The sequence below is a fragment of the Bufo gargarizans genome, chromosome 6, assembly GCF_014858855.1.
Source record: "Bufo gargarizans isolate SCDJY-AF-19 chromosome 6, ASM1485885v1, whole genome shotgun sequence".
Lineage (NCBI taxonomy): Eukaryota > Metazoa > Chordata > Amphibia > Anura > Bufonidae > Bufo > Bufo gargarizans.
This window is the reverse complement of record NC_058085.1, coordinates 257,231,816-257,250,908: the sequence shown is the minus strand read 5'-3', so window position 1 is coordinate 257,250,908 and position 19,093 is coordinate 257,231,816. Positions and strand designations below refer to the sequence as shown.

General features: G+C 49.2%; 1 protein-coding gene across 1 annotated transcript in view; it reads left to right on the top strand.

Annotated features, from left to right (window-relative positions):
• LOC122940777 (extracellular sulfatase Sulf-2-like) overlaps positions 1-18,341 on the top strand; it is a 29,287-nt gene extending 10,946 nt beyond the window's left edge. The window contains exons 12-16 of the mRNA XM_044297528.1: positions 6,393-6,535; positions 6,661-6,784; positions 7,318-7,348; positions 8,665-8,718; positions 17,804-18,341. Coding sequence (XP_044153463.1) covers positions 6,393-6,535; positions 6,661-6,784; positions 7,318-7,348; positions 8,665-8,718; positions 17,804-17,834 — 383 coding nt within the window. The 3' untranslated portion in view covers positions 17,835-18,341. The remainder of the gene's footprint in view (positions 1-6,392; positions 6,536-6,660; positions 6,785-7,317; positions 7,349-8,664; positions 8,719-17,803) is intronic.
• Positions 18,342-19,093: the final 752 nt, after the last annotated feature.

Below are 19,093 nucleotides of genomic sequence, written 5' to 3'. Positions count from 1 at the left end.
CCTCCAATTAGCCACCAATTAGCCCCCATATGCCTCCTATTAGCCCCCAATTAGCCCCTATATGCCTCCAATTAGCCCCTATATGCCTCCAATTAGCCCCCATATGCCTCCAATTAGCCCCATAGACCCCATATGCCTCCAATTAGCCCCCATATGCCTCCTATTAGCCCCCATATGCCTCCTATTAGCCCCATATGCCTCCTTTTAGCCCCCAAATATGCCTCCTATTAGCCCCCAAATATGCCTCCAATTAGCCCCCAAATATGCCTCCAAATGCCCCCATATGCCTCCAATTAGCCCCCAAATATGCTTCCAATTAGCCCCCAAATATGCCTCCAATTAGCCCCATATGCGTCTAAATGCCCCCATATGCCTCCTATTAGCCCCCAGCAGCCACATTTTTTATAAAATAAAATAAAAAAACACTTACCTCTCCTGCTCCTGGACGGACGCCGCCTGCCATTTTCTCCCTCCTCAGTCGACTGTGCTCTAAACTGGCGCGCACAGCGTGAGGTCACAGAGCGACCTCACGCTGTGCGCAGCCCTGCACAGCCGACAGCCGAGGACCAGGAAGTGGTGAGTACAGAGCGTTCACCACTTCCTGGTTCTTCGGTACTAATGAGCGCTTCCATAATGGAAGCGCTCATTAGTATTCACTCAGGGGAATCAGCGGGGGGGCACCCGGGGGGGCAAGGAACAACATAGGGGGGGCAATTGCCCCCCCTCGCCCCCCTCTAGCGACGCCACTACCCCCCCCCCCCTCATTCAGGGCTGACTCCATTTTTCTCTTCTCTCTCTCCCCCTTCCCGCCGAGAACGGGGGGCGGGGCTTAGCGGGGCCGGTAGGGGGCGGGGCTTACGCGCGCGTCATTTTGGGGGCGGAGCTACGTTCTCCTTCACAGGAGACATTTCAAGCGCTGGAGGGGGCGGAGCTTGTTCCCCGTGCTTTCTGCTGAGGTTTCCCGCGCTTCCTCACTCCTGACAGGAAGCTGGGACACGGTGGGGGACTCTAACCTCCTGTGTACATCGCTCGGCTTCTGTGGGTGCTCTCTGCTGCTCACTGCTGTTCACTGCTTCTCTGCTGCTGCTGATCTGGGCCATCTCCTGACGTTCTTCTGAGGCACTGGTAGGACAGTTAACCCTCTCCTAACCCTCCTGGTCATAGCTGCTATAACCCTTTGTGGTCTCTATATTAGAGTACAACCACACTTCAGCATGTCAGATCCCACAGGTGCCCCCAAACCCTGGTACCATGCCTGTACCGCCTGTAAGGAACTTTTTCCGCGTGGGCAATCTGAGCCGCATTGCCTTGCATGTCAGGCCCCGGTGCAGGGCCCGCTTCCCGCTGCGCCCCCCGGTGCCTCTGAACCCCCTGACTGGGCTAGGTCTCTGTCTCAGGCGGTGGAAAGCCTTACACACGTAGTGGGCCGTCTCGTGGATAGACCGCCTCTCCCGCAGGCTGCCACAATCCCTGTCGCACCCGCTGGGACTACCGTTTCTGCCGCCCCCACTGGTTCCCTGCCTCGCAGCGAATCTTCCAGGGCCCGGCATACTCAGAAACGTTCAAGGGTTGAGCGCACATCTTCTCCAGATGCTTCGCTCTCTCCGCCATGCGTGCGAGCTCAGTCAAGTCTATCCTCTCAAAGGGATACGCTTTCTCAGGGAGAACTGGCGGATTCGGACGTGGACATGGACTCAGAGCTTCCGTCCAAATTGGCGTCCGCGGTGGGGCATCTTGTCACTAGCATCCGTGATACCTTTCAGCTACACGATGACCCCCCCAGCTCTGAACAGGCCGGCGTGTCCTTTCTCCGCCCCAAACAGGCCTCCAAGGTTTTTCCCATACTCGCTGATTTTTCTTCTGTGGTATCCAAGGCTTGGACTCGGCCTAACGTCCGCTTTATTACACCCAAAAAGCTGGACATTTGTTATCCCTTTCCAGCGGATTCTGTGACCACGTGGACATCCCCGCCTAAGGTTGATCCTCCCGTGGCTCGCCTGTCCAAAAGCACTACTATTCCTGTACAGGACGGATCTTCCCTCCAGTCTGTTGAGGACCGTCGTACGGAATCCCTCTCCAAGGCCATATTTACTGCCTCTGGTTCGGCCCTTAGACCGGTCTTTGCCTCCGCCTGGGTTGGCAAAGCGGTCTCTGAATGGGGTTTGCAACTGGAACGGGAGTTAGGGTCGGACGTCCCTGTTCAGGACCTCCGTTCCTTAGCCCAACTAATTGTTCAGGCCGGAAAATTCGTCTGTGAGGCCTCCCTTGATGCGGGTGCCCTCATTGCCCGTTCCTCTGCCCTGGCAGTTTCTGTCAGGAGGGAACTCTGGCTGAAGGTTTGGGCGGCGGACGCCGCTTCCAAACGCTCTTTGGCCGGCCTACCATTCACGGGTTCCCGCCTGTTCGGAACCCGTCTGGACGAACTTATATCAGAGGCCACGGGTGGGAAGAGTACTCACCTCCCCCAGTCCAGGCCAATGGGCGCCCCCCGTGGTCGCGCTGGTTCGTCCCGTTTTCGGTCCTTTCGCAAGCCCACCGGGTCTAGACCCGCGGCCAGTTCTTCTTCCTCTGGCCCAGCCCAGAATAGACGCAAGAAGCCGTTTTTTCGGACGCAACCTACCTGGCGCAAGTCCCAGCCTGCACGGGCTCCCACAGGCCAGCAGCCCTCTGCCTGAAGGTGCGCCCCCACCCACCCGGGTGGGGGGCCGCCTTCTCCTATTCAGGAACGTATGGCGGGCCCACATCTCAGACGCATGGGCGCTCGAGATTGTATCTTGCGGATACAAAATCGAATTTGCGTCCATTCCGCCAGACCGTTTCTTCCGATCCCGTCCTCCGTGAGATCCCGTACGAGTGGCCGCCTTCTTCGCGGCCATTCACTCTCTAATGGACAAGGGTGTCGTCGCCCCCGTGCCTCCGACGGAAAGGTTCAGGGGGTTCTACTCGAACCTCTTTGTGGTTCCCAAGAAGGAAGGCTCAGTGCGTCCGATCTTGGACCTAAAACGCCTGAACCGTTTTCTCCGACTGCAGAGATTCCGGATGGAGTCTCTCAGGTCCGCAGTGGCCTCCCTGGAAAGAGGGGATTTCATGGCCTCAATCGACATTCAGGATGCATACCTCCACGTTCCGGTTGCTCCATGTCATCACCGCTTCCTGCGCTTCGCGGTGGGGGACGATCACTTCCAATTCGTTGCCCTTCCCTTTGGTCTGGCGACGGCTCCTCGAGTGTTCACCAAGGTCCTGGCCCCTGTCTTGGCCCTTCTACGTTCAAGAAGTGTTTTTCTTCTCCCATACTTGGACGACATCCTGGTCAAGGCACCCTCCTTCTCTCAGACATCCCGCAGTGTGGAACTCACTCTGGAGACCCTGACGCGGTTCGGTTGGATTATCAACCACCCCAAATCTTCCCTTACCCCCTCCAGACGGCTGATCTTCCTGGGGATGCTCCTGGATACAGAGTTGGCGGAGGTCCGCCTTCCGTCGGACAAGCGTCTGGCCCTTCGCGGGTCGGTTCGCAGTCTCCTCCGTCATCACCGCCCTTCCCTCAGATCCAGCATGCGGTTGTTGGGAAAGATGGTTGCCTGTTTCGAAGCGGTGCCGTTCGCACAATTCCGATCCCGCACCTTTCAGAGGGCAATTCTGTCGGCCTGGGACAAATCACCGAGGAGTCTGGACAGGACCTTTCTTCTGCCTCCCCTGGCTCGGGCTTCCCTCGGCTGGTGGTTGCATATCCCTCTAAGGGGGAAGTCCTTCCTTCCACTGAACTGGCTGGTGATTACCACAGATGCCAGCTTACGGGGGTGGGGGGGGGTTTTCCCTCCCCGGTCCGTCCAGGGCGTTTGGTCTCTATCGGAGTCCAGACTTCCAATCAATATTCTGGAACTGAGGGCGATTCTTCTGTCCCTCAGACACTGGACCCATCTGCTGAGGGGCCACCCTGTTCGGATCCAATCGGACAATGCCACGGCTGTGGCATACATAAACCATCAGGGAGGCACTCGCAGCGATGCAAGAGGTGACCCTCATTCTCCTCTGGGCGGAGACGCACGTGCCGGCCTTATCTGCGATTTACATCCCGGGGGTGGACAACTGGGCGGCGGATTTCCTCAGCCGGTCCACCATCGACCCGGGAGAATGGTCCCTGCACCCAGAGGTGTTCGAAGCCCTTTGTCTTCGCTGGGGTCGCCCCGACGTGGACCTCATGGCCTCCAAATTCAACCACAAGGTCCCCCTATACCTGGCCAGGGCACGGGACCCGAAGGCATACGGCGCCGACGCGCTCGTCCTTCCGTGGCGCGAATTCTCCCTTCTGTACGTCTTTCCTCCTTTTCCCCTCCTGCCACGGGGTCTTCGGAGGATCGCGGCAGAGGGCGTCCCCGCGATTCTAATCGCCCCGGATTGGCCCCGCCGGTCTTGGTACGCCGACCTAATGTTGCTGTTGGCAGACGCACCGTGGCCACTGCCCTCCAGGGAAGACCTTCTCTCTCAGGGACCGATCTTCCACGAGCATTTAGGCTCGCTACGTTTGACGGCGTGGCTATTGAGACCGCCGTCTTAACGCGACGGGGTTTCTCCGCGGACGTAGTCCGCACCATGATCCGGGCTCGTAAGCCCGTATCCTCTAGGATCTACTATCGGGTTTGGAGGTCCTATCTGGGGTTCTGTGAGTCCCGGAGCATCCCACCTCTCCGGTTTTCTCTTCCCACAATCCTGTCCTTCCTCCAGTCGGGTCTGGACCTGGGGCTGTGCCTCAGTTCTCTGAAGGGTCAGATTTCGGCGCTGTCTATTCTTCTCCAGCGTCCCCTGGCCCCTCTAGGGCCAATTAAGACCTTTTTACAAGGGGTGGCTCACTCTGTTCCGCCGTGCCGCCCTCCAGTTCCTTCCTGGGACCTGAATGTGGTGCTCTCGTCGCTCCAATCAGCCCCCTTCGAGCCTTTACGGGAGGTCTCCCTTCGCCTTCTGTCCTGCAAGGTCATCTTTCTTGTGGCCGTCACGTCTCTCCGACGGGTGTCGGAGTTAGCGGCTCTTTCTTGCTCCGAACCTTTCCTGATCTTCCACCAGGATAAGGTTGTGCTTCGGCCTGTCCCGACTTTCCTGCCAAAGGTGGTCTCCGCCTTTCACATCAATGAGGACATCGTCCTTCCGTCGCTCTGTCCCTCTCCTTCCCACCCCAGAGAACGGGAACTGCACCGTCTGGATGTGGTCAGGGCGTTGAGGATTTACTTGGAGGTCACCGGGTCCTTTCGGCGCACGGACTCCCTGTTTGTGGTTCCGGAGGGTTCGCGCAAAGGGTTGGCGGTCTCCAAGGTGGCTATTGCCCGTTTCATTAAACTGGCGGTGTCTGAGGCTTATCGAGCCAAGGGCAGACCTCCGCCTTTCGGCGTCACTGCTCATTCCACCAGAGCAGTCGGAGCTTCCTGGGCGCAGAGGCATCGGGCCTCGGCTGAACAGTTGTGCAAAGCAGCCACTTGGTCCTCTCTGCACACTTTCACAAAGTTCTATAGGGTGCATACGCATGCATCAGCGGATGCTGCTTTGGGCCGCCTGGTTTTGCAGGCAGCGGTTTCCTGATGCTCTGGTGGTGTTCCGCCTTGGGTTTGTGGTCCCTCCCTTCTTGGACTGCTCTTGAACGTCCCAAGGTCTGTGTCCCCCAAGGAAAATGGGCGAGAAAAGGAGATTTTTGTATAACTTACCAGTTAAATCTCTTTCTCGCTCTTCCTTGGGGGACACAGCACCCACCCTTCTGTGTTTGGTTACAGGGTTATGGTCTGGCGCCCCGTTGGGTTGCTGGCTGGTTGTTTCCGTTATTGGTTGTTATCCTTTCACTACTTGGACACGCAACTGGTAGCCTCTATCTCCAGGCTGAGGGTATAGCTGATGGAGGAGGGGCTTAACAGTTTTACTTAGTGTCACGCCTCCTAGGGAGCTGAGCTATACCCAAGGTCTGTGTCCCCCAAGGAAGAGCGAGAAAGAGATTTAACTGGTAAGTTATACAAAAATCTCCTTTTTTCTCATGCGAGTGGAAAACGCATTACAATGTTTTGCACTTGCGCGGAAAAATTGTGTGTTCCAGCAATGCACCCGCACATTTTCCCGCAACGCCCGTGTGAAACCAGCCTAAGTGTCGAACACGACGCAAAAACACCTGTGCGATATTGTCACATGAGAGTTTAAAAGATGCAAAAACTGAAAATGCATTTTTTTTTTTTTTTTTTTTTTTTTTTACTGGCATAACGCAGTTCATAAATGACCCCCCCAGTGTGTGTCCAAGACGCATAAGCATTGTTTGGACTGTCCTTTGGTTACATGTATGGGTAAGGATTTATGTCTGAATAAAACCCCAATTTTAGGATCCTCAAGACGCTTGACACTTCTTTTTGTACCCTGTATAGTGGGGCCGTTCTGTGCCTGCACCAGTGCCAACAACAACACCTACTGGTGTCTGAGAACCATTAATGAGACCCACAACTTCCTCTTCTGTGAATTCGCCACCGGATTTCTGGAGTACTTTGACCTCAACACTGACCCATACCAGGTAACAAATGCTATTCCTGGGGATCATGTGGCGGACTATGGAGGGGTGGGGTGCTCCATTTGCTTGTTGTAGGAGGCTGGCTATTGTCTACTGTTATCAGTCTGACTCTTCCTTTACTCTTGCAGTTGATTAATGCAGTGAACACTCTCGGCCGGGATGTCCTCAATCAGTTACACATTCAGCTGATGGAGCTGCGCAGCTGTAAGGGCTCCAGACAGTGCAATCCCCGTACGCGGAACGTGGAGCTCGGTATGTTACCTTTTAGAGAACTGCAACTCCCAGCATTACTGTAAGCTGAGGGAGTTGTCGTTCTTTCTCTACTCCTGAGGTAATTACTGATTTTGGTATGCAGCTGTAGCTGTGTACACCAGGGGTATGAAACTACCGACATTGACATGCTGAGAGTTGTAGTCTCCCAATAGTTGCAAATTCATAGTGGGAGATTTATCAAAACTGGTGCAAAGGAAAACTGGCTTAGTTACCATAGCAATTAATCAGATTCAACCTTTCATTTTTCAGAGCTCCTTTGGAAAATGAAAGGTGGAATTTGGTTGCTATGGGCAACTAAGCCAGTTTTCATTTGCATTTATTTAGTATGCCCTCTTCTGGTCTAGTGTTACATTGATACTGGCACCGTTTTGGATGCCATTTGTTTCCGGGGATATTTGCATAATTTTTCTGTCGTGCACAGTATTCTATGTCTACCTTGGTGCAGTCTTTTTGCTGTGCACTGGAATTTCCAATATGCAGCCGTAACTTTCTAATTTTCTTCTTGCATTTAGATCTGAAAGATGAGAGCTTTGAGCAGTACAAGTAAGTGTCATCTTGTGTGCAGGGAGGATATGCTGCTGCCAAAATCCTCAGTTCATTTCATACTTTCTGCTCTGAATGTTTCTTGGAAAATTAACATCTTCTGTTTAGCTGCTTCTGAATGATCTTTGTCTCCTCTGCAGAAAACAGATAGCCACTGTTAGGCCCCTTTCACACGGGCGAGTTTTCCGCGTGGGTGCAATGCGTGAGATAAATGTATTGCACCCGCACTGAATCTGGACCCATTCACTTCAATGGGGCTGTGCAGATGAGCGGTGATTTTCACGCATAACTTGTGCGTTGCATGAAAATCGCAGCATGTTCTATATTCTGCGTTTTTCACGCAACGCAGACCCCATATAAATGAATGGGGCTGCATGAAAATCGCATAGCATCTGCAAGCAAGTGCGGATGCAATGTGATTTTCACGCGTGGTTGCTAGGAGATGTTAATAAATTGATAAGTCAATTTACTGTCTTATTTTCACTTATAACATGGTTATAAAGGAAAATAATAGCATTCTTAATGAAGAATGCTTACTAAAATGTTGCTTGAGGGGTTAAAAAAATTAAATACTCACATCATCCACTTGATTGCGCAGCAGGCACCGTCGTCTTTCTTCTTCTTTCAGGATCTGCAAAAGGACCTTTGACGTAATTGTGCTCACCGTGTGGTTAGCGCGGTGACATCAGCGCAGGTCCTGCTGAATGAAGACAGAAGATCTGTATTAAGAATGCTATTATTTTCCCTTATAACCATGTTATTAGGGAAAATAATATCAGTTCGGGTCTGGGTACCATATTCCGTTTATCACATGCGTGCAAAACGCATTGCGCCTGCATTCCCGCAATGCACACGCAACGTATCCGGAGCAAATGTGGGACGCCCGTGTTAAAGAGGCCTTACACTCCTCTTGGGGGTTGTCGCCCAACTTGCTATGCACCTTGAATGGCATTATCATTCATGTGCATGCTTAAGTTGATTTTTACGTTATGGTCACACATCACTCATTTGCAAAGCATTTTGGCACAGATTCTGTTCCTAAATCCTCATTAAATCTGCTAACATTTAGCATACAATGCATGTGAATATGTAACCCCCCATTAACATGCTCTGGAACAAAACTGGGCAGATTGTTGTCGTTGTCGAAACAAAACAAAAAAATAAAGGATACATTGGATTTGTCATCCGTTACCTGTAGAGGAGGCCAGGAGAACCCAGTGTGCTGTGGCCTGCGTCTGTCATTAACATGTCACTGCCTTTTACTTTTGGTGATGGGTTATCTTTTCTTTTTTTCTCTCTTTCCTGCTTTGAATCAGACAACTTCAGCGTCGAAAGTGGCCAAAAGCAAAGAGACCATCGTCTAAATCTTTGTGAGTTGTCAGATCATTGCGTGTTCAATGTTTTAGTCCTGTGTAACACATCATTTTCCTTATAGGGGAGTTGAAAAAAAAAATATGGCACTTAAAATGTTATAAAATAACAAGTGGAGTTATACTCTCCCCGTTTTCTCCCATGCTACTTCCTGTGTTGCACTTCAGTCCTATAGTGGTGACGTCCCATACACACCAGGTCACCCTCCAGCCAATCAGTGGCCTCAGCAGAATGGAAACAACTGCTGAAATCTGCAACTGGTAGTGTGTAAAGCCTCATGCAGACGTCCATGGAACATGGTCCGTGAGATACCGGACTGGCATTGCAGGAGCGCACGGCATCATAGCAATCTCACGGACAGTGTTACACGGATGTCTGCTTAAGGCAGTGTTCCTCAGCTCCAGTCCTCAGGGCCCCCCTGCTAATCATGATTTGAGGCTATCCCACAGAATGAATACCTGTGGTAAGTCCTGATGCATTGACACTAATTATGTTGCCTGCTCAATACTAAAGAATTCCTGAAAACATGACTGGCAGGTGGGCCCTGAGGACTGGTGTAAGGGACGTCTCTGCTGCAGCCAGGAAAACCAGCAGCGGTGGTGTTTATCACATTTAGGGTCCATTCACACATCCGTATGTGTTTTGCGGAACCGCAAAACACTGACAAAGGTAATGTGCGTTCCGCATTTTACAGACAGCACATCGCCAGCACTGTAATAGAATATGCCTAATCTTGTCCGCAATTGCGGACAAGAATAGGACATGTTCTATTTTTTTCGGGAACGAAAGTGCGGATCCGCATTTCCGGATCCGGGCAGCACATTGTGCAGCCCCGTAGAAATGAATGGGTCTGCAATTTTGTTCTGAATTGCGGACGTCTGAATGGACCCTTACTGCTGCCCAGGTTTTTATTAGTCAGACAACCCCTTTTAAAGGGAATCTGTCACCTGGTTTGAGCATATTAAAGTGTTACTACTGCCATGTACAATAAAATACCTCATTTCTTGCTGTAGTTCTTTTTGTTTCATGGTTTCATTAGCGATAAAATCCACTTTAAGAAAAGGTGGACCAGGGCAGCCTCGCTCCCCTGCTTCCCGCCAGCCAAAGGGTCACCTGGTTCTGTGAAGACCCTCCCGCCATACCAGTCTCCTGCCACTTCAGGTGCCAGCTGCTGAAGAGGTGACCCTGCTGGTCCGTTAAGGGAGAGAGAAGAGAAGAGGTTGAAGATGGGGTGAGTAATCGGGAATGGGTGAGTATTTTACCCCGCCCCCTTCTTCGTGCCAGAGGTATCACCCTGATTCCATATTTGGACGACATCCTGGTCAAGGCGCCGACCTTCAGAACAAGGTCAGTCTACGTATCACTCTCGACACCTTGACACGCTTTGGCTAGCTGGTAAACTTCCAGAAGTCTTCCCCACGCCCAACCAGGCGGATCACCTTTCTTAGTTCGCCTTCCTCTGGACAAGCGGCTAGCCCTTCTGAAGTTCGATCGATCCAATTTTGCATGGGGTCTTGGGTGCAATGGTCGCTTCCTTCGAGGCAGTCCTGTTTGCACAATTTCACACTCGTCCCCTTCAACGAGCAATTTTTATAGTCTTGGGACAGTCACTGGAGTCCTTGGACAGTCACATCGTCCTGTCCCCAAGGGTGCGTTCGGCACTCAGGTGCTGGCTCTCGGTCCCGACCTTGGAGGTGGGGGAAGTCTTTTTCTCCCGATCTCATGGATGGTCATTACCACCGATGCCAGTCTTCAGGGTTGGGACGGAGTCTTCCCACCCCAGACAGTCCAAGGCGTATGGTCTCAGTCGGAGTCCAAACTCCCCATCAACATCCTGGAGCTCCGGGCCATTCATCTGTCACTTCTCCATTGGACCCCTCTCCTTAAGGGCCAGCCGGTTCGGGTCCAGTCGGATAATGCCACGGCAGTGGCATACATCAACCACCAAGGGGGAACCCGCAGTCAAGCGGAGATGGAGGACTCGGCTAAAATCCTGCAGTGGGTGGAGACTCGTGTAACAGTGTTATCGGCGGTCTACATTCCGGGGGTGGAGAATTGGACGGCGCATTTCCTCAGTCGGACAACCGTGGACCTGGGAGAGTGGTCACTGCACCCGGAAGTGTTCAACTCCATTTGTCTCCGTTGGGGGCCTAAAGAGGTGGACTTGATGGCGTCCAGACTCTGCAACAAACTTCCCGCCTTCTTCTCTCGAACAAGAGATCCTCAAGCATGCACCGTAGACACACTGGTGGAACCATGGGATGGGTTCTCTCTACTGTACGTATTCCCTCCCCTTCCCCTCCTGCCCCGAAGAAGAAACGAGACGGTGAACTTTACGTCCAACGTATGGACCTTTAAAGGGCGCACTGACACAACCGGTCGTAGACAGTATTGGGGTTTCAGCTATTTTTTTGCTTTATTCATAGACAACGCGTTTCGGGGTACTAGGGACCCCTTTATCAAGTCTGAATCGGATCAGCAGAGCGGTGCCGCTGCTGAATCCGAGAAGCACGAGGGGGACGCTGACCACCTGCCCCGAGTCCTGCGCAGAATCAGGTTGGAGGGCATCCAGACGATTCTCATTGCTCCGGATTGGTCCCGTCGCGAGTGGTACACAGATATCATGCTCCTTTTAGGAGACACGCCATGGCCTCTTCTGCTCAGTCGATTTTCTCTCTCGGGGTCCTGTCTTCCACAAGCGTTTAGAGTTGCAACGTTTTGACAGCATGGCTGTTGAAACGGCCATTCTGAGGCAGTGTGGTTTCCCTGACAGGGTCATCCACACCATGATTAAGGCCAGGAAACCAGTGTCTTCCAAGATTTATTATAGAACTTGGAGGTCCTTTCTGCGCTTCTGTGCAGAACGTGGCCTCCCTCCACTGTGCTTCTCACTTCCCACCATCCTTTCCTTTCTGCAATCGGGTTTGGCGCTTAGTTCTTTAAAGGGCCAAGTGTTGGTGCTGTCAGTTTAGCCGGACAGGCCCCGGTTAAGACCTTTCTACAAGGGGTGGCTCACATTGTCTCGCCCCCCCCCCTTTACCCTCTTGGGACTTGAACCTTGTCCTAGGTTCCCTCCAATCTGCTCCTTTTGAGCCTCTAGATGCGGTTTCCCTCCGTCTTCTTTCCTGGAAGGTTGCTTTCCTGGTGGCAATCACCTCCATTAGGCATGTGTTGGAATTGGCAGCGCTCTCTTGTAAGGAGCCCTTTCTTGTTCTCCACCAAGATAAGGCGGTGCTCAGCCCGGTTCCTTCTTTTCAGCTGAAGGTGGTCTCTGCCTTCCACGTCAACAAAGCCATTGTTCTCCCTTCGTTCTCCCCCTCTCCCTGACATCCTAGGGAGCGAGCTCTCCATCAGCTGGACGTGGTTGGGTCTTTGAGGAATTACCTGTCCATTTCTAATTCATTCCGCCGTACAGACTCCCTATTTGTTGTTCCTGAAGGTCCCCACAAAGGCTTGCCACCCTCTAAGGTGACGATTGCAAAGTGGATTCGTTTGGCGATTGCGGAAGCATATCGCTCCTGGGGCAAGGTACTGCCCCTCGGTGTCACGGACCACTCTACCAAGGCAGTGGGCGCTTCTTGGACTTGGTTCCACCATGCTTCCGCTTCACAGTTGTGTAAGGCAGCGACTTGCACACGTTCACTAAGTTTTACCAGGTGCATACTTTTGCATCAGCGGACGCTGTGCTGGGCCGCAAGGTTTGCAGGCAGCGGTGTCTTGAGCTCCCATGAGGCAGTTTTCATCAGGGTGTGCTCTTCCCACCCCATGGACTGCTTTAGAGCGTCCCACAGTCCTGTGTCCCCCCAATGATACGAGCGAGAAAACTAGATTTTTGTGAACTCTCCTGTAAGATCTTTCTCGCTTAGTTCATTGGGGGACACGGCTTCCACCCATTGGGTCTATTATTACCGCAAGTGATGGCAGTTGGTTTGCCGGAACGGTCCTCAATTCTGGTTAGGTCCGTCTGGCATTGGGTATGTTATGGGTTGTTTCCTGTATGATTATTTTTTTTTTTTTTTTTCTCTCCTACTGCTTGGGCACAAACTGATATGCTCTCTCAAGGCTGGAGGGGGTATAGCTGGCAGGGTAGGAGTTATCACTTTTCAGCCCAGTATCGCCTCCTAGTGGCTGCAGCAGATATACCCACGGCCTTATGTCCCCCAATGAACTAAGCGAGAAAGAAATTTTACAGGTGAGTTCACAAAAATCTAGTTTTTATGTTATGCAAATGAGTGTCCGAGGTGCCTAGAGGGGCATTATCCTACTCTGGAGCCCATTATATCTCTCTCTCTCTCTCGTGACAAATTTGAAGCTTCTACACCGCGCAGGCAGCCCACGGTACTGCACCTGCATGAGATTTCACATAGCGGAGGGGGGCTGGCGGCATAGAGTTCGGGTGTGGGCAGTTACTTGCGCTGGAAGAGGCGTGCTTGGGCTCTAAAGGAAGGCGGGCTGGGCATTGTAGGGGGGGAGTTACTGGGCTCCAGAGAAGGATATTAACGCCCCTCTGGGCACCTTGGACACTCATTTGCATAACATAAAAAGTGAATTTTATCGCTAATGAAACCATGAAACAAAAAATGAAGACTACAGCAAGAAATAAAGTATTTTATTGTACATGGCAGTAGTAACACCTTAATATGCTCAAACCAGATGACAGATTCCCTTAAGTCCTACAGACAGATGGTATTGTTACTTAAATATTTAAGCTTGGACGTAGCTCCACTAGACCCTTTTCTTGGGAAAGTTAGACAAAAGAGGTGTTTTTACCCTGCCTGCTTTGTGGTGGGGGGATATATTATATATATATATATATATATATATATATATATATATATATATATATATATATATAATTTTTTTATTTTTTTTCTTGTCAGGGATGTTGTCCTGTAAGTGTAGGAAGGCATTTTTCCAGGGAGGAGACAGAAGCGAGACTGAAAGAGAAGAAGCCTGATTTTATCATTTATTTCAGTAATGCAACTTAAAAGGTGAAACTAACATATGAAATAGACTCATTACATGCAAAGCGAGATATTTCAAGCCTTTATTTGGTATAATTTGGACGATTATGGCTTACAGCCTATGAAACCCCAAAGTCTGAATTTTGAGGTACCCTTTGCTCAGGGGGTATGGATTAATTAGATGACTAGAGTGCGACACTTTGACCCTAGAATATTAAACCTTTTCACAAAACTCTAATTTTAAGTTGCATTAATTAATTAATTTCTTTTAATTTGCATTACGGAAATAAATGGACTTTTGCCCGATATTCAAATATTTCGCGTTTCACCTGTATGAGATCCGTGGGTCATTAATATAGCCCATTTTGGCGGCTCTGATGCGGACTCATTCACTTCAATGGGGCCACAAAAGATGCGGACAGCACTCCATGTGCTGTCCGCATCCGTTGCTCCGTTCCGCGGCCCCGCAAAAAAAATATATAACATGTCCTATTCTTGTCCATGCTTTGCGGACAAGAATAGGCTTCATATTGAAGGCCGCCCGTTTCGTTCCGCAAATTGCGGAAGTCACACGGGCAGCTTCCATTTTTTGCTGATCCGCGGTTTGCAGACCGCAAAAACCGGCATGGTCGCGTGCATGAGGCCTTACTATATAGATTTCATCTGCCTACTTTCACAGATTCATAAAATCTCCTGTTCTTGCTCTTTTAAATTAAGAGGAAAGGGACATTATGACCTCCCTCAACTTAAAGGGGTTGTCTCATTTCAGCAAATGGCATTTACCGTATTTTTTCGGACTATAAGATGCACCTAGGATTTGGTTTAGGAAAATTAGAAACAAATATTATCCACCACACCTCAAAGCAGACCCCCAAATCAGATCCCCTGTCTCCATCAGACCTCAGATCAGCCCCCATGTCTCAGGGTCTGATTGGGTGTCTGATCAGACTCCCCCCGGGTTCCAATCGGCCTCAGAGCGGACCCAGCCCCCATTAGGCCTCAGGTCAGACGTTGCCAAAAATCAACCTACCTAGCTTGCTCTGGAGGGTGCTGCAGATTCAGGACACACTGCTCCATCACTTATTACGGGTTTCGCTGTGTACTGTGACTCTATGGCGCACAGTATTAGGGTAAACTATGTACTGATGCTTTGTGTGATCAGGACACAGTGCGGCACAGAAGACGACGAGGGAGGGGGAGTACAGCCAGCGCAGCGCTGCCTTCACATCCCCGTGTCGCTCACATGCTAATTACCACTTCCATAATAGAAGTGGTCATTAGCCTTCGGACTATAAGATGCACTGCCACTTTTCTCCCATTTTGGGGGGGAATTTTTTTTAATCTTACTCTGAAAAATACGGTATCTGTCCATCCAGTTCGGCCCGTTATCCTGCAAGTCGATCCAGAGGAAGGCAAAAAAAAAAAAACTAAAACTGTGATGCCAATTTTCTCCACTTAAGGGGCAAAAATTTCTTCCCAACTCCAATCAGAATAACTCCCTGAATCAACGACCCATCTCTAGTAGCTATAGCCTGTAATATTATTACACTCCAGAAAAACATCCAGGCCCCTCACTGCTCTTACCGTAAAGAATCCTCTTCTATGTTTGTGTGCAAACTTTCTTTCCTCCAGACGCAGAGGATGGCCCCTCACAATTCTGGAGATAGATGATGGGAGAGATCTCTGTACTGACCCCTGATATTTTTTACATAGTTATTAGATCTCCCCTTAGTAGTGTTTTTTTTCTAATGTGAATTACCCTTATTTTTGTAATATTTCAGGTACTGTAGTTTCCCCCCCCCCCCCCCCATTCTAGTTATTACTTTAGTCGCCCTCCTCTGAACCCTCTCCAGCTCTGCTATGTCTGCCTTGTTCACAGGAGCCCAGAACTGTACACAGTACTCCATATGTGGTATGACTAGTGATTTGTAAAGTGATAGGACTATGTTCTCATCACAGGTATCTATGCCCCTTTTGATGCAACCCGTTATCTTATTGGCCTTGGCAGAAGCGGCCTGACACTGGTTTCTACAGCTTAGTTTGTTGTTCACTAAAATTCCTAGGTCCTTTTCCATGTCAGTGTTACCCAGTGTTTTACTAGTTAGTATGTACGGGTGACTTGCATTATTCCTTCCCATGTGCATGACCTTACATTTGTCAGTGTTAAACCTCATCTGCCACTTCTCTGCCCAAGCCTCCAATCTATCCAGATCCCTCTGTAGCAGTATACTGTCCTCATCAGTGTTAATTATTTTACACAGTTTAGAGTCATCTGCAAAAATTGATATTTTACTGTGCAAGCCTTCTACAAGATCATTAATAAATATATTGAAGGGAATGGGGCCCAATACTGACCCCTGAGGTACTCCCACTAGTGACAGTGAGCCAATCTGGGTATGTACTGTTAATAACCACCCCCTGTTTTCTATCACTGAGCCAGTTACTTAACCACAGACCTTTTCGATCAGTCCAAGCATTCTCATTTTATATACTAACTTTTCATGCAGTACAGTGTCAAATGCTTTGGAGAAGTCCAGATATATGACATCTATTGATTCGCCGCTGTCAAGTCTAGAACTTATCTCCTCATAGAAACTAGTTAAATTAGTTTGACATGACCGAACCCTCATGAAGCCATGCTGATATGGCGTTATTTGCTTATTTTCATTGAGGTACTCTGAAGGTTTTCTAAGAGATGCTATCTTTAACAGTTTACCCACAACAGATGTTAAACTTCCTGGCCTATAGTTTCCAGACTCTGTTTTTGGACTTTTTTTTTTTTATATTGGCACCACATTTTCTATGTGCCAATCCTGTGGAACACTGTCAGTATAGAGTCCTTAAATATCAGAAATAAGGGTCTGGCTATGACATTATTTAATTATCTTAGGATACAGGGGTGTATGCCATCTGGTCCTGGCGATTTTGTCCATTTTAATCTTTTTAAGACGCCGCTGTATTTCTTTCTGGGTCAGACAGGGCACTTTTAATGGGGAATTTACTTTTGCATTCTGCGTTTCATCTGACAGTTTATTTTCTTCGGTGAGTACAGTGGAGAAAAAAAATATTTAATAGCTTGGCTAAATTTAGCTTTTTTGAAGTTTGCTATTTTTGTTCCTCTCTGAAGAAACACTCTTTTGAATGACAATTGGAAGGTTATTACTTTATGGTCACTATTTCCCAGGTGTCCCACAACCTGCACATCTGTTTTTCTGTCAGGTCTGTTGGTTAAGGCTAGTTTCACACTAGCGGCAGGGGACTCCGGCAGGTGAACAGCCTGTCGGATCTGTCCTGCCGCTAGTTCACGTGTGCCTCCGGACTGCCGCTCTGTCCCCATTGACTATAATGGGGCGGAGTTCCGACAGCAGCGCACGCCGAGAGGCAGCCAGACTAAAAGTACTGCATGCACATGTTCATGTCCCTCACATATCTTCTCTGACTGTGGGTTTTAGTCAGGACTTTACATAAAGGCAAACCCCTCATCCTCTCCTGTTTTGTAGAGAAAGTTAATACAAGACACTAATGTATTGTCCATATTGCCTTTGCTGGCTGGATTCATTTTTCCATTGCATTATACACTGCTTATTTCCAAGGTTATGACCACCCTGTAATCCAGCAATGCAGATACAAGGTGGCTGGGACAGGAACTGCTGCTCCACCAGAGAGGCCATCGCTTTTTCCTGTAGCGTACAAGCACGGCCACTGCTGCTGGATTGCAGGGTGATAAAAATGCTATTTGCGGAAGTGAGACAACCCTTTAAGGAAAGCCTTCCTGAAAATCCCTAATCATTCTCCCAGAGAAAATTCCTGTGTGGATAGCTGTGTTCTATGGAAAGTTACCACCCTTCCCTTTGAGATCTTCACAAATGTGATAGTGACATTGGCAACCAATCTTCGAAACAGAGGTATTTCAATAATCATTTCTCTGTACAGTTGGCTATTAAAATCTACTTGCAGAGAAATGCTGCATAAAGACCAGTGTAGCTCTCGTCCAGCATCTGGGTTGAATAATAAAGCAAATTAAGCCTTCTTTGTTGTCTTACTACCTGTATGCAGAATTTTGGGCTGGGATGTGATGCGATGCTCTAGGCACTGATCTTGTCTATTCTTTGCCCTATAGAGACCAGTTATGGGAGGGCTGGGAAGGTTAGCACTCCTGAAGACCCTTCAAATAAACTTGAAGCGTTGTTAACACTTGAAGACCTTCAGGATTTTTGGACTGTGTGCCCTATGAGTAGATAGGCTGTGGAGGACAAATGTGACTAATCACCCAACAAGGGTGCAGATTCCTCCCTAAAAAAAAGAAAACTCCACTTTTGCACCAGTAATTTTTTTTTTCATTTTGCCTCATACATTCCTGCTACTGGAGTGAGGAAGGGATCTTACAAGCACCACTATCCTGCCTGGAGCTGACAAGAGGTACAGAAGCGTGCCTCCGCCAACAAAAGGGATACACTACCCCTCCCCTGCAGAGACATACAGGATGATGATACTACTGCTTGAGGAAGGGAGCAAACCCCATAACACGAGCATACAGTTTGTAAATAACGTCTGGCTGCGACACAAGAAATTACAGGATTAAAAGTGAGAAGATGTAACTGGCGATTTGATGGTTAATTCTTGATACATAATAAAGTTTCATTACTGATTGACTTTTACCTGGTGGTGATCTCTGCGGATGATGATCAGGGATGGGGACAGTTCAACCTCTGTTACACCTCAGAATGTCCAATAGGAAAGAAGTGCAAATCTGCTTCAAGTAGCTGCTATTATATTTGTAGAAAATCACCGAAGTACGACCACCTAAAATTTAACTTTTATTCTGGTCAGTTAAAAAATATATATTAATTCCCTAAAGGAAGAAGAATACTACAACAAAACACGACAAAGACAAAATACAATTAACACACGAAAGAGCAGGACCAGGCAAGCACATCAAAATTGGAGGGAGAAAGGGGAGAAACGCATCAGGGCAACCCGTGCCATGACCATATCTGTCCCTGCGATGTCCCTTTAAATCTCCTCAGCCCGGAGATGTGTCTTGATGGTAGACACACTCCGTCCGCGTGCCTGTGCTGTCTGTCCTTATAATGCCCTTTATATACTATCCCATATAAAAATTGGATATTGGTTTTACATTTACGTGTCCCGACGCGTTTCCCCCCTTCCTCTCATTGAAGGGGTTCATCAGGGGACAAAGAATCGATGTCAATCAAACACATTAAGTGTTAAACAAGTATCCGCAAAGATGGATCATTAAACTGGAGGCCACATCCAAGAAAAGTACACTAGATAGAGGTCCGCACACAATTATAATGAGATAAGCAAACTCACCAGCAGCAACAAACATATATAGATATGTATACTTAGCTGATCCACTAGATAAAGATCCAAGTAAGCGGTCCTAGAT